The sequence below is a fragment of the Anguilla anguilla genome, chromosome 9, assembly GCF_013347855.1.
Source record: "Anguilla anguilla isolate fAngAng1 chromosome 9, fAngAng1.pri, whole genome shotgun sequence".
Lineage (NCBI taxonomy): Eukaryota > Metazoa > Chordata > Actinopteri > Anguilliformes > Anguillidae > Anguilla > Anguilla anguilla.
This window is the reverse complement of record NC_049209.1, coordinates 49,168,734-49,181,246: the sequence shown is the minus strand read 5'-3', so window position 1 is coordinate 49,181,246 and position 12,513 is coordinate 49,168,734. Positions and strand designations below refer to the sequence as shown.

The 12,513-nt window shown below is 49.9% G+C and overlaps 1 protein-coding gene across 1 annotated transcript in view; it reads left to right on the top strand.

Moving 5' to 3' along the window:
* Positions 1-12,513, top strand: part of LOC118235734 (1,4-alpha-glucan-branching enzyme-like) — a 155,219-nt gene that overhangs the window by 67,472 nt on the left and 75,234 nt on the right. Inside the window, exons 8-9 of the mRNA XM_035433453.1 lie at positions 11,454-11,569; positions 12,301-12,428. Coding sequence (XP_035289344.1) covers positions 11,454-11,569; positions 12,301-12,428 — 244 coding nt within the window. The remainder of the gene's footprint in view (positions 1-11,453; positions 11,570-12,300; positions 12,429-12,513) is intronic.

The window sequence follows — 12,513 nt, the reverse complement described above, 5'->3', positions numbered from 1 at the left end:
TTATCACAATTAACATACTGGACAAATTCTGAACGGGCCTGTGTTTCCAGCCATGCTGAAAATTGGAACTTTTTTTTTTTTTTTTTTGGAGAGAGGGGGAAGATTTGGGGAAGGACGAACGAGGTATAAAACAGTGGCATCCCACTCGGCACCTGACACGGGTTGAACCAATCAAAGGACTTGCTCCCGTTCTGTTCTGAATAGCACCACTGATTGGCTGTCATTTTTGTGCACTCATGCATTACACCCATGTGTATGAGGTAAAGTATACGGTTCTTGGTGACGGGTAAGTTCTATCATTTCCCGACGGGGCTGGCCATTTTGTTACTCTTCTCTTCCAACGCGGTCGTCTTCGTTGCGTTCTCGCCAGCTGTGGCACTTGTAATTTTCCGTTGCCTTCATCATTATCCCTGTACTCTTCCCCCTTTTATTCTTCTTCTTCTTCGTCTTTGTCTTCTTCGCGGAGGGGGACGTATCCTCTGCTGCTCTCCCCTCCCCCACCCCCTTGTATTAATCTTTACAGCTGAGCTATGAGCGTGTTTTTTTTTTCTCTTCGTTTTTTTTTTTTTTTCAAAGCTTTGTTGTTTTCAGTTTTTCCCCTCCCTCCCTTATTACTCCCGGAGTAGCTGTCATCCTCCTTCCCATCATGGGGGGGGGGGGGGGGGGGGGGGGGGGGAGGGGGGTTAGAGTAGCCTTCCAAACTGACCCCTCTCTTAATTAAGTCGCTTTATTAGACTTCATCACGCCGTTCCGCAGACAGTGACACTAAACCAATTGACGAGAGGCCGGCAGCAGACGGCAGTTAATTGGAAACCGCCGATGCCTTTTTTTTTTTTTTTTTTTTTTTGTCGCCGTCGGAAAAAACGCGGCAGCCCGTGCGCCCGCCAGGCTCGGCGTGACGCTGTTGGGCGTCTGAGGAGAGCGCCAGCGGGAACGCTTCGCCCCCGTCCAAAAGAAATGTTTTCGATTTCGGGTTGGGCCGGTCCCCTCAAGCAGGGCCCTTCAAAGGAGGGACATCTTCACTTCACACCCCTGTTAACGGAGCTGGGGTGGGGGGGGGGGGGTGTTTCCCTGCAGGCTTCCATTTTCCTGTCTGGACACCCTCCCCAAACCCTCTCACCCCCCCCCCCCCCCCCCCACCCCCCCTACACTTTAATCCGCGGCTGCTGAGTGCGTGGAAATCAAAGTCGCTGGTCTCGAACCCATCTCGGACCTCTCACCTTCGCTCGTTTGCATTTTGCAATTAGTGTCCTTCAGAGAGGCGGTGTCAAGCCCAGCGGCTGACTCCGGGATACTGCCTACGGTCACAAAAACGCCGACCCAGCCAAATCCCCCCAGGTCCCACTCCGCTGGGTCCCGGGATGTCTCCCCCCCCCCCCGCCACAAGGGCATCGCTGCCCCTGTGTGATTATCTCCGAAAATAAACAGGGAATAATCGATACTTACGTGTTTTTTTTTTTCTTGTGTGTTTGTTTCTGTCCAGCATGCAGTCCCGTTTGCGCTTGTGCGTATCCCATCATGCAGTTGGGGCGCGTGCGCTAAACGGAGGGAGGAGGCGTCGCCTCGTCCACCTTTTCGCGACGGCGCTAACCCGAGCGGGTTTGCGGCCGCGGAACGGAGCTTTCCGATTGGCGTTGCCGCGGTTTCCGTTAATTGAATGTTTTCCCATTCCGATACCCGCCTTTCCTAAGCCAGTGACAGCGAGTCCTCCCGCGCGCGGTAAGTGGAGAGCCAGGCTTGCGGCCTCTGAGCCCGCTCAATCCCCTCCATACGAGCCCGAAGCTAATAAGCTCGGCGCGGCGTGAGCGTCCGCCTCCGAAAAAAACAGCCCCCCCCCCCCCCTTCCCCGTAGCTTAGCGCCACAGCTAAAAATGAGTTTGAGTCTGTTTGGCCCCTCGATGAGACTACGATACTCCCATCTCCGGTCCTGGCGGTTTGTACAAATTAAGAAGCGCAGTTTTTTTTTTTTTTAGAAAATATTTATGCGCTGGCAGAGGGAAAAGCCCTCAGAGCGGCTCAAACTTTTTTTATTTTCTGGGGCCGGGAGGATCCTCAACGGGGCGGTGTGTGTGCGCGCGATGCCAGCGGTGTGTGTGCGCGCGATGCCAGCGGTGTGTGTGCGTGCGGTGCCAGCGGTGTGTGTGCGTGCGGTGCCAGCGGTGTGTGTGCGTGCGGTGCCAGCGGTGTGTGTGCGCGCGATGCCAGCGGTGTGTGTGCGTGCGGTGCCAGCGGTGTGTGCGCGCGGTGCCAGCGCTGTGTGCGCGCGACGCCAGCGGCAGATCTGATCAGGAGGTGTGTTTTTTAATCAGCGGGCTTTTGATATTAGCGATCGGCAGCCCGTCGGGCCGCTCTTAATTGCTCCGCAGATTCTAAACGGCTTCAGACGAATCGCGTCTCCCTCTCCCCCCATACCGCCCCCCTCTCCCCCCCCCCCCCCCTCCGGGGCCTGTCTTCCCCGTACCGCCCCGGTACATTGCGATTTAGCCCCGTTCGCTTCCCCCTACGATGGCGGACGCCTCCCACCCGCCGTCTCCCGCAGTCGTTTACTTCCTGTCTTTACGACGGGGGCCCCTTCTCACATCCTGCTGATGAAAAAGACTCTTAAGTATGGGTGGTGGTGGGTGGGGGGGGGGGGTGGCAGTGGGGGAGCTGTATATTTTGAATATATTGCCTTGCGGGAAATAAAATAAGAAATTTTAAATTAACCACGCAAAAAAGAACTCGTTAGTAGAGAAGCTGTGGTTAAGGGTGTAGGTGTGGTGTGTGAGCCAAGCGCTCCCTCAGTTCTGTGATGGCTGGTGACAGCTTGAAATCCCCCGCCCCCCCCCCCCCCCCACACACACAGACACACACAGACACACACACACACACACACACACATTCCCACCGTAAAAATGATGGGAAAAAAATGTTGTGTAAGTCGTCTCTCTGGATAAGATCGTCCGCTAAAAAGATCGTCTGTTAAAAGCGTGCCCACGTTCACGCCCCTTTTACCGCCACCAGAGCCTCCACCATCGTCAAAGTCTTAACTGGCCGCTTCGAAATGGAGGGAGGACGGTGCTGGAAAAGTGGCGAGAATTAATCCAGCGAGAGGCGAGCTTTTCCCGCCAAAGGGTAGCCCCTCGGCCCCAACGCGCCGCCTGGCCAGAGCCGCCATCTTGATATGGAACATTCCGGAACATCCTCCGGTCTCAGAGTGTTATCTGCATACGCCCTACACATTCTGTCAGGACATATTTTTATGGTTTATTTATTTATCTTTTTTTTTTTACTTGGGTTGATGTACTGTCTATTTGCATACGCGGTTTTACATATTTATGGTGTGGGGGTTCAAGGAGATGTCACACTCTGTATATATGCAATTCGCCGATAGAAACGGTTGCCGTGACGGTGGGTTGTGATTCTGGAATGGCGGACGTTTAAGTAAAATGAGGTTTGAATTTATATACCGAGGGAAAGGAAATCTTATTCTGGTGATTCTGACCACAGCTAATGCACCAAACACCAAAGAAAAAGAGTGACAAGTTCACTCTTAAGTCAAAGTTAAGGGCAAATGTCTGATTGAATGCAGGTCATTCGTTCAGCTTTTAGCCTGTATGTATGTACAGACATCCAGATATATGACCTCTCTGATATAAACCTCCTTCCTTTAAATCGAATGCATTACTAGCGATCTCAAGGACTCCATTAGCACCATCGTGCTCTGAGGAATCTTTTCAAACCGCCTTTCGAACGACAGAAAGGAGATTCTAGCGACACAAAAGCACACGGTGTGATGTGCTGCTTTGTTTTCGTTTTTTTTTTTTTTATCTCGAGCTCGAGTTTGTTTTCTTGTTTTTCGTCAAATCAGTCAGGCTGAAGAAAAGCAACATGGGGAAATTAATTGCGACCTTTTGAGAAATATTGAAAACGAAAAGCGAGGAAAATGCTGCTTCATTTCTTTTCCATAAACAGCGGTGGCTGTTATCTACTTCTGGAAAATCCAATCTGCGCCATATACACGAGTTTGCTTGAGTAATACAGAAAAACAATTAAGCAAAAACATCAAAGCGGGGGAATCTATTAATGCATGTGCTGTTTATACACTAGATAAAGAACATTTTGATCTGCTTAAATGTACTGTTGGCTGAACCCATTTGCAATGGGAAGTCTGACAACAATGAAGAACATATTGTGCTTGGAACTGCGTGAGTGAGTGGGTGGGTGGAAGAGTGAGTGAGTGAGTGACTGATTGACTGAGTGAGTGACTGACTGAGTGAGTAGGTATGATGTATGAGTGAATGAGTGAGTAAGTGAGTGACTGACTGACTGAGTGAGTAGGTATGATGTATGAGTGAATGAGTCAGAGAGTCAGTGAGTGAGTGAGTGGGTGTGGTGAGTGAGTCGCATCGTTTGTTTGTTGTTGTTTTTCTTTTCTGAACGATGGCGCTCGGGGGCTAATGCGCCGGTTCGGTCTTATCGGAAATCATCTCTCTCTCCCCGGCCATTATCGTATTCATGAGGACGGGACGGGACGGGACGGGACGGGACTGGATGGGATGGGTGGAGTCACGGAGGGCGGAAGCGGACCCTAATCCGTTTGTCGAGTGGAACGCGCGAGCGGCGAAACCTTTGGAGCTTATCGTGTCTGAGCAGGGTCGCCCACAGGCCGCACGGTGATGTCATAAGCTCCCTCGCGCTCTTATTTAGGAAACTGCAGTCTGGGTCCCCACACTAGACACCCCCTCAACCCCCATTTATTTTATTTCTTTTCTTTTTCATCATTCATCTATTTGTTTATTTGAGCGTCTTGAAACGTCCCGGTTGAGAGTCTACTGACACGCAGTTACTGTGGCACTTGATACTCTGTTGATGGTTTGTTTATCATCTACCGGTGAACTATCCAAATGAAGTGTTATCTGATTTATTTATTTTTTGGCTGTAGTGGGGAGCTTCGTGGTGTAAACCCGCGTAAATTTATAACCGAACGGGAGAGGGAGTCGCGTGGAAAGAGAGTCCGCGCGGTGCTTGTCAGGCTTCATTTCTTGGTTGGGGAACTTTTCACCCGTAATATGTTTTAAATTACACGGCCGCCGCTGCGCAGGCAGTGCTGTGTGACTCCACATTACGCGCGCAGTTTTTAACTCACCGGGAGAAATGTCAACCGTACATGTGACCGGCGGTGGAAAGCAGAGTGCGCTGTGCGTGCCGTTCTCCCTGAATACCAATGCGAAGGAGTGACGCTCTTCTCTGAAACAGAAGCTTCAAAGCATGGTAATTAAGCGGATTTTTTTTTTTTGTTGCACCGGCTCTAATTCCCCAGGGTAATTTTCATTATTTGTCTTGAAAAATGAGCGGGAGGACCGGAACATTCGGGATTCGGGTCCGACCTCGTTCGTTAATTACGGTCCCGGGAGAGAAGCAGTCGGGAAACGACCAGAACGGTTTTCGATCTCGTTAGCCGTGTACGCGACAGATGCGGGCCTGACAAAGCAGTTTGACCTTTGACCTCGCTTGCTGGCGTCGTTGTACTAGCATCCAGGTTTTTATTCCCCGCTTCGTTCCCTAATGCATCTGCCAAATTGCCTCTAACCTGCTCTAAAAGTTTCTTCTATTGGCTTTCCGTAACATTTGCCAGAGCCTAGCGCCTAAGTGTTTTGTTTTTCGCGGGAAAGAACATTGGTCTTCCTCCATCTAGCACCTGTGAGTCCCCATCACCTTTGTTTAAAACTACAGAAGCTTCTGCTCATTGTAAAGATGGGGGATCCCATATAAAATGTGGGGAACCCATATGCGTCTAGGCACTGTAATGTAACAACCGCAGTTAAATATAAGTGACTAGTGATTATTTCTCCTTTTGCAATTTCTCAAGGAACAAAAATCTGTGTTGTCCACACACTTCAGAAGACAAGACGGTCTCAACTTGTCTTGCGTTTTGAGATGGCTTGGCTTTTTACTCTTGTTTTTTCACCATTGAATTCAAAGAGCTCTCAGGTGCAAAAGGTGCTTTACTCCATCAGATTGTGACTGAAGGGTTAGTATCTGTTCAAACATGCATTTTTCAGATCAAAAAACCCCTCCATGAACTCAGTTTTAGTCCACAGGGGAGACTGTCGCACTGGGTGGGGAATCTGCACAGGTGACACGGTGCAAAAGTTTAAACTGTCAAGCCTCTCATAGCTCTGATGATGAGATTCAGCACTGCACAGTCCAGTCGGAAGTCAGAAACTGACAACGCATCACAAAATGTCGTTCGTTATTTTAACAAAACATTCTATTTTTCAACTTATTGGGGTGTTTAGCTTGAACAATAGGTCTCCATCTACTCTGATGACCACAAATAACGCATAAGTCTGAATAAATGCATTTAAAAAAAAATGTTTCAATGTTGTGGATATTTTAACAGCTGTAGCCAAGTTAATCGAGGGAACGCTGTTTGCAGAAGAGTGCTTGCCTTGTTTTGGTAATGGACAGCATGTAGCGTTGCTTTGCTGGAGCGTTCCCTAGCGTACCGGCTAACGTTGTTGTTGTTGTTTTGCCTTCAGCGAATTTTTGTTTTTTCTCACCCAGCGGAGCTGCTCCGTTTCCCTGGTCGCCGCTTACCCCATGAGCGAGTGCCGTTTTGGCGGATCTCTGGGTCAACAGCCCCCTCACTGAAAGGGCTGCATCAGCTCTGTGGTCGAAATGCGCCCCCACCCTCCCCTCCAACCCCCCACCAACTCTCCCGCCCTACTTCTTGTGGTTCTTTGTAACCTCCTAAATTACCCGCTGGAGGCTGGAGGCAGCAACTCTGTTTTTGTTGCCACACATCACAACGCATGGTAACAACAGCACACGGGGTATCCATGGTAACCCGACGCCACGACGCCAGTGTAGGTGATGGGGGTTAGGGGGGCTGGGGAGGTGTGGAGGATCACCCCTGCGGGGGGTGGTGGGGGGGGGGGGGATAGAGGTCTTAAGCACTCTTGCCCTTTTTGAAGTAAACACCCTGGGGCATGCTGGGACATGGGGAGAAGCCTCATGGAAAATTGAGGGTTTTTTGAGTGTTCTCTCGCTGTCCCCTTATTGGCATTGAGGGACGGGCTTTCGCCACTGCCTGTTTCTCGGCTGGGCTGCAGTTGGACCAGTCGCTCTCCCCCAATCAGCCCGCCAGACGCGTCTTTTCCAGTCTTTTCCGGTCTTTTCCGCGGGAAGCGAAGCCCACCTCTCGATCTCCCGCCCGTGGAGCCGGTTGCCTGCGCGGGATCTGACCGGCCCGTGTTTGGCTACGCCGCGCGACCGAGCGAATCCGTCTCACGCTTGGTCTTAATCCCTCTCCCGATTGTTCCCCCCGTTCATTGCCCTACTTCCGCCGTTTAGACACGCGTTTGAAAGAAAGCAGATGACTCTTTACAGAGATTATCGTGCCGTAAGCATTAAACTGGATTTCAGCCTATCTTGGATTAGCCCATTAAAGCAAGACAGACGGGAGCCCACTGTAAGATAAAAAGATTTATGGCATCAAACTCATTGTTTGCAGTATAAGTAAGAAGTGGAATAGCGGGAAGCTCAATTTATCAAACTTTCACTGAAATGACACTAAATGCACACACTGGGATAAAAATTATAATAAATTATATCTCAGGTACAAAAAAACAGCGTATCGGCCGCACACGCTCAGTACATTTTCATTGGTAAATCAGAATTATGCTACGGCGTTAGCTTTTATTAGCTTTTCCTAACACCCCATCCCCAAATTTGCCTGGTGTTCCGAAGTGGCTTTTTTGATAGAAAAATAACGTGTCGTTTTGTCGCGGCCTCTTGAGAACGCCCCGTGACAGCAGGAAGTGATTTCATCAGAGGTTGAGCGCGGGGAGCCCGAAATTCGGCTGAGGAGGAAAAAGAGGAAGCTGTCACTCTTCCGGCTCTCACTCTGGAGCAAAAACACCCGACGTGCACGTCTTCATTAGATTAACCGTCTCTGTGCACCGTGTAGAATCTTTAAAGACAGGAGCGTTCCGCGTCTGGGGATACCGTAATGCACTTTTCTTCCACTCTGCGGACTGGAATCAGCCGCAAATTTAATCATTTTTTAAAAAACAAATCAAGAGTAGATATGGTCATAGTTTCTTTTTTTTTCATTTTGCTAGAATATGTTGGCAATTAGTCTGAATTACGTTTGTGGATCCTTTTTAAAGGAAGCACTGTTCAATATGCGCACGCAAGGTGGTATAAACAATTTAGAGTTTTAACAGTTAAAGGAATGCATCCCTTTTCTGATAAAAATGACATTAAAAACTCTAATCTCTCAGATAATGAACAGTTTCACCGTGTGCAGAGTCTGTTGACGTTTCGGAATTAGCCTAGCTGTATGTCTCATTCATGTTCTTACTGCCAAAAGAGAAAACGGTGTCAGCCAGCCTTCCAGCGATCCACTGGTTCGGTCCCAGGAAGGTGTTCGCACGCGATGCATTGAGGATACCCAAATTCGGCGAGCACCCCGAGCGACTTCCTGTCCTGAGGAATCGTGCGTACGCGCTGCGAGGCCCGGAATTAAATTCCCTGCCTACGTACGGCTGATAAACGATCCGCAGGCAGCCGGTGCGGTGGGGGGGTGGGGGTGGGGGCGGAGGTGGGGGGGGGGGGGCAGATTAATGGTGCCACTAAGCCCCGCTCTTAAAGCTTGAAGCCTGGGAAGGTCCTCTCAGGTCGCCAGGCAAGGTCGGCCCATCCAGAGAGAAAGGCTTCGGGCTCGACCTTCCCTCCGCACGCAGAACCAGGACGGGTGGGGTTGACTGATGGTTAATGCATTAACGCGGACACTTTAATCATTTCGCTCCTCCGACTTAACGCGGAGGGTTCTGATAGGTTAACAACCGCCCAATCGCAGAGAGGGGAGCCGTGGCTTTTACACCTAATAGACACATCTACCGGATTGAGTTTTGAGCTCACCTCTTCTGATTCTAAATCCTGAACCCTGGTAGCAGGCAGCCACAGTGCTGAATTTAGCTGTTATTCAGCACTTAATCGTGTGTGATTTTGTAGCTAACCCTCCTTTGCTTGTTTTTTTGTGGCTGGTTTTGTTGCTAATATTCAGGTGCAAAACCCAGAAGGCCCTGTGGCTCTTTCACTCTATTGATTTTAAAAAACTGTAGGATATGTAGTTTTTATGTATATTTTTTTCTCTTAAACGATCAGGTTAAGCAGTATATTGCTTTGTTACTGTAACTCGCCTCACCTGGTTTCTCAGATCTGAATTGGTTGCTGATTTTGAGGACTAAAAAAACATCCACCTGGTGGTTCTGCAAGAGCAAGTTTGCTCTAGACCAGTGGTCCCCAAACCTCTCCTTGGGACCTCCCAGCCCGATCCAGGTATTTGATGTGTTTCGGCTCAAGCACACCTGATGCTACTAATCAAGCCCTTGATTTGTTATATTAGGTTTGTTTGAGGTGGAACACATCGAGTACCTGGATCCGACTGGGGGTCCCTGAGAAGAGGTTTTGTTGGACCACTGCTGCAGACCAGCGGTGTCCAATCATGTGCCACGGAGGGCCGACAGTTTGCAGGGTTTTATTTCCAACCAATCGCTGCACCTGCTGGTTTCACTAATTAGTTCCCTCCTCTCTGGCTGAAGGTGTGTTAATTAGTGAAATCAGCGGTTGGTTGGAAATTGAGCCTGCATTCGCTCGGGCCCCATGGCGTACGATTGGACGGCACCGATTTTGGCAGTCGATTGTGCGAAATGACAAGGCTAGACTGGCTGAATGGCCTGTTCGCAGAATCAGTTTTTCATATATTTATATTGGTCTCTAAGTCTAAGTCTTAGGTTGGCATCTGCCATGAAAAGACAAAAACAAATCCTATATATCCTTACTCTTCCAACAGGAGTTTTCTCCCACAGTACCTGTATTTTTTCACTTGTATCGTTATCTTGATGTTATACAGTACGTCTATCAATACTTGTTGTCATGCCTCATTCTGACCTAGCCTATGCTAACTGTGTGAACTGGACTTAATGTGTTCATATCGGCCCTGTGTTCTGTCGTTGTTCCAATGACCTTCGATACGCACTCATTGTTCGCCGCTTTGGATAAAATCGACTGCCAAATAAATTACATTACATTCATTTAGCAGACGCTTTTATCCAAAGCGACGTACAAGAAGTGCATTTTCATGATCGTAGACAACTGCTGAACACGGGTTCAGTAAGGTACAATTACTTATTTTGTACAGCTATTATAAATGTAACGTAGTGATGATGCGGGAATCTCCTGGGCCTTCCCAGCCCTGCTGTGAGCTCCAGAACAAAGCCTATGTCTGCCCTGCCTGGATTATACATGGGTTGGTAGGTGACCGTCGCAGTCCCACCATTGCTTAGAGGCAGGACTTTATAGCGCTCCAGGTGAAGGTCGAGGGAAAATGGCGGCGCCCTGTCGATCGGGTGGCGGAAGCGGCAGCGCGGTCTCTCGGTTCGGCTCCCCCGCGGCGCGTCTGTTTATCGAGCGCGCGGTCCGGAGCTCGGGTTCCGCGGCCTTCCTCCGGCCCGGCGGTCTGCGGGGAAAAACAAGAGAGCGCGGGAAATGGAGACGGAGAGAGAGAAGAAGAGAGAGGGATGGGGAAGGGAGGGAAGGAGAGGGAGAGAGAGAGAAAGAGAGAGTGAGGGAGGGAGAGACAGGGAGAGAAAGGGAGAGAGAGAGAGAGAGAAAGAAAGAGAGAATGTCAGTATAATGTCTGAAACCGTATTTCTCCTCGCGTAAGGAAGGCAACGAACTGGAAAAAAGAAAATATTCCCAATGTCAAGCGGCGGTGAAATTCGGAAGCCGTGGGAGGGAAGGTCGGAGTCGCGGGCGGAACGCTGGTGCGATGGCAGTGAGGGAGGCGGCTCCTCCCCCTGATGCTCCGCACCGCTGGCCCCCCCTCGGGTGGGACGCTGCCCCCTGGAGGAGCGGGCGTGTTACTGCCATCTGCGTTTCATCAACGCATCGCGTGTGTGTTAATGCGAGGGGTGTGAACGCGTGACCACCCCCCCCTGGTTAAACAGGGAGTTGAGTTTCCTGCCAGGCGCCCGGCTGAGAATTACAGATCAGCCGAGTGCTTGTTACCCCTCCTCTGTCTGCCTCAGCTCTGCCGCACTTGCATGTGAATCTCCCCTGGATCTCTCTTATTTATCCAGGGTTTTTGGTTCTCTTCTCTTCAATTCTCTCTCTCTCTCTCTCTTTCTCTCTCACTGTGTTTGTCTGTCTCTCTTGCTTTCTCTGTTTTTCTGTCTGTCTGTTTCCCTCACACCCTCCAATTTCCTGTTTGCTTTATGTCATGAGTGTAGCTTATTATCGCCCTCTGATGGAAGGAATGAGTACTGCATCTGAATGTTGGACCATACCGGAAACCAGTGAGCGTGATGGACTTTAGTAGACAGGCTGACCTCTCCATCTGTCCATCTCCCTCTCTCTCTCTCCCTCCCTCCCTCCCTCTCGCTCTCTCTCCCTCCTTCCAGCTGGGAGGTGAAGCGCTTCCTTTTGTCCAACCTACGCTGGTGGATGGAGGAGTACCGCTTCGACGGCTTCCGGTTCGACGGCATCACCTCCATGCTCTACCACCACCACGGCATCGGTAAGCCGTTAGCGAAAAACCCGCTGGTCCCAGATCAGTCGCGGCCCGGCGCTCTCCGAGACCTCTGCGACTGATCTTGGATCAGCGCAGCGTGCTTCATCACCTGCATCTGTCTTCCCCTGTGGGCGACATTGTCAGGACCCCGGAAACCGTGTAGACTTCCTTCTGTCCGGCACTCTCGCTGTGCAACGCTCACGGTGGAGTGATGGATGTCCTTCTGTTCGGAAAGGAAACACTGACGGCTCAAACGCATTAACGCTTATTGAAGGGAAGCACTTTTTTCCACAGATTGATTGGTGAATACTGATTTTTTCAGACCGTACGTGTTTTCACGCTGAACATCCTCTCCTGCTATCAGTAGTCACAGAATGCTAAACTCGTTGTGTGTGTGCTCCTGTCTTAGTCTTGAATGTCTGATTAAGACATTCAGGGTCTGAAAATGAGTTTTTTTCCCAGATTAATATGTAAAAATGCATCCTTGCCATTATAAGTGGATTGATTATGCATAGCCTCTAGGTTAAATAAAAGGATAAATAAACTGAAATTGCTGCGTAACCCAAATGTAGTTGCCTATCAAAGAAGACCTTGGGAATTTCTGCAAATAAAAAAACCTTTCTTCGTCTGGTTCAGCACTTCCTGTCAGTCTGAACTATTAGCCTGTTTGCTGCATGTGTTAAGGGAAGTTAAAGTGTTCAGTTCTGGAACGTTCCGTCCTTTACCTTCTCCCACAGGTGAGACCTTCACGGGGAAGCTCTGCGAGTACTTTGGCATGCAGGTGGACGAGGACTGCCTGGTGCACCTGATGGTGACAAATCACCTCCTGCACACCCTTTACCCGGATTGCATCACAATCGCAGAGGTGAGAGCCGATTGGACAGCATGCCTTTCTAGGGGGTGGAGCTAACCTCATTGGCCTGCATTTAGGATATATACATATCACCTGT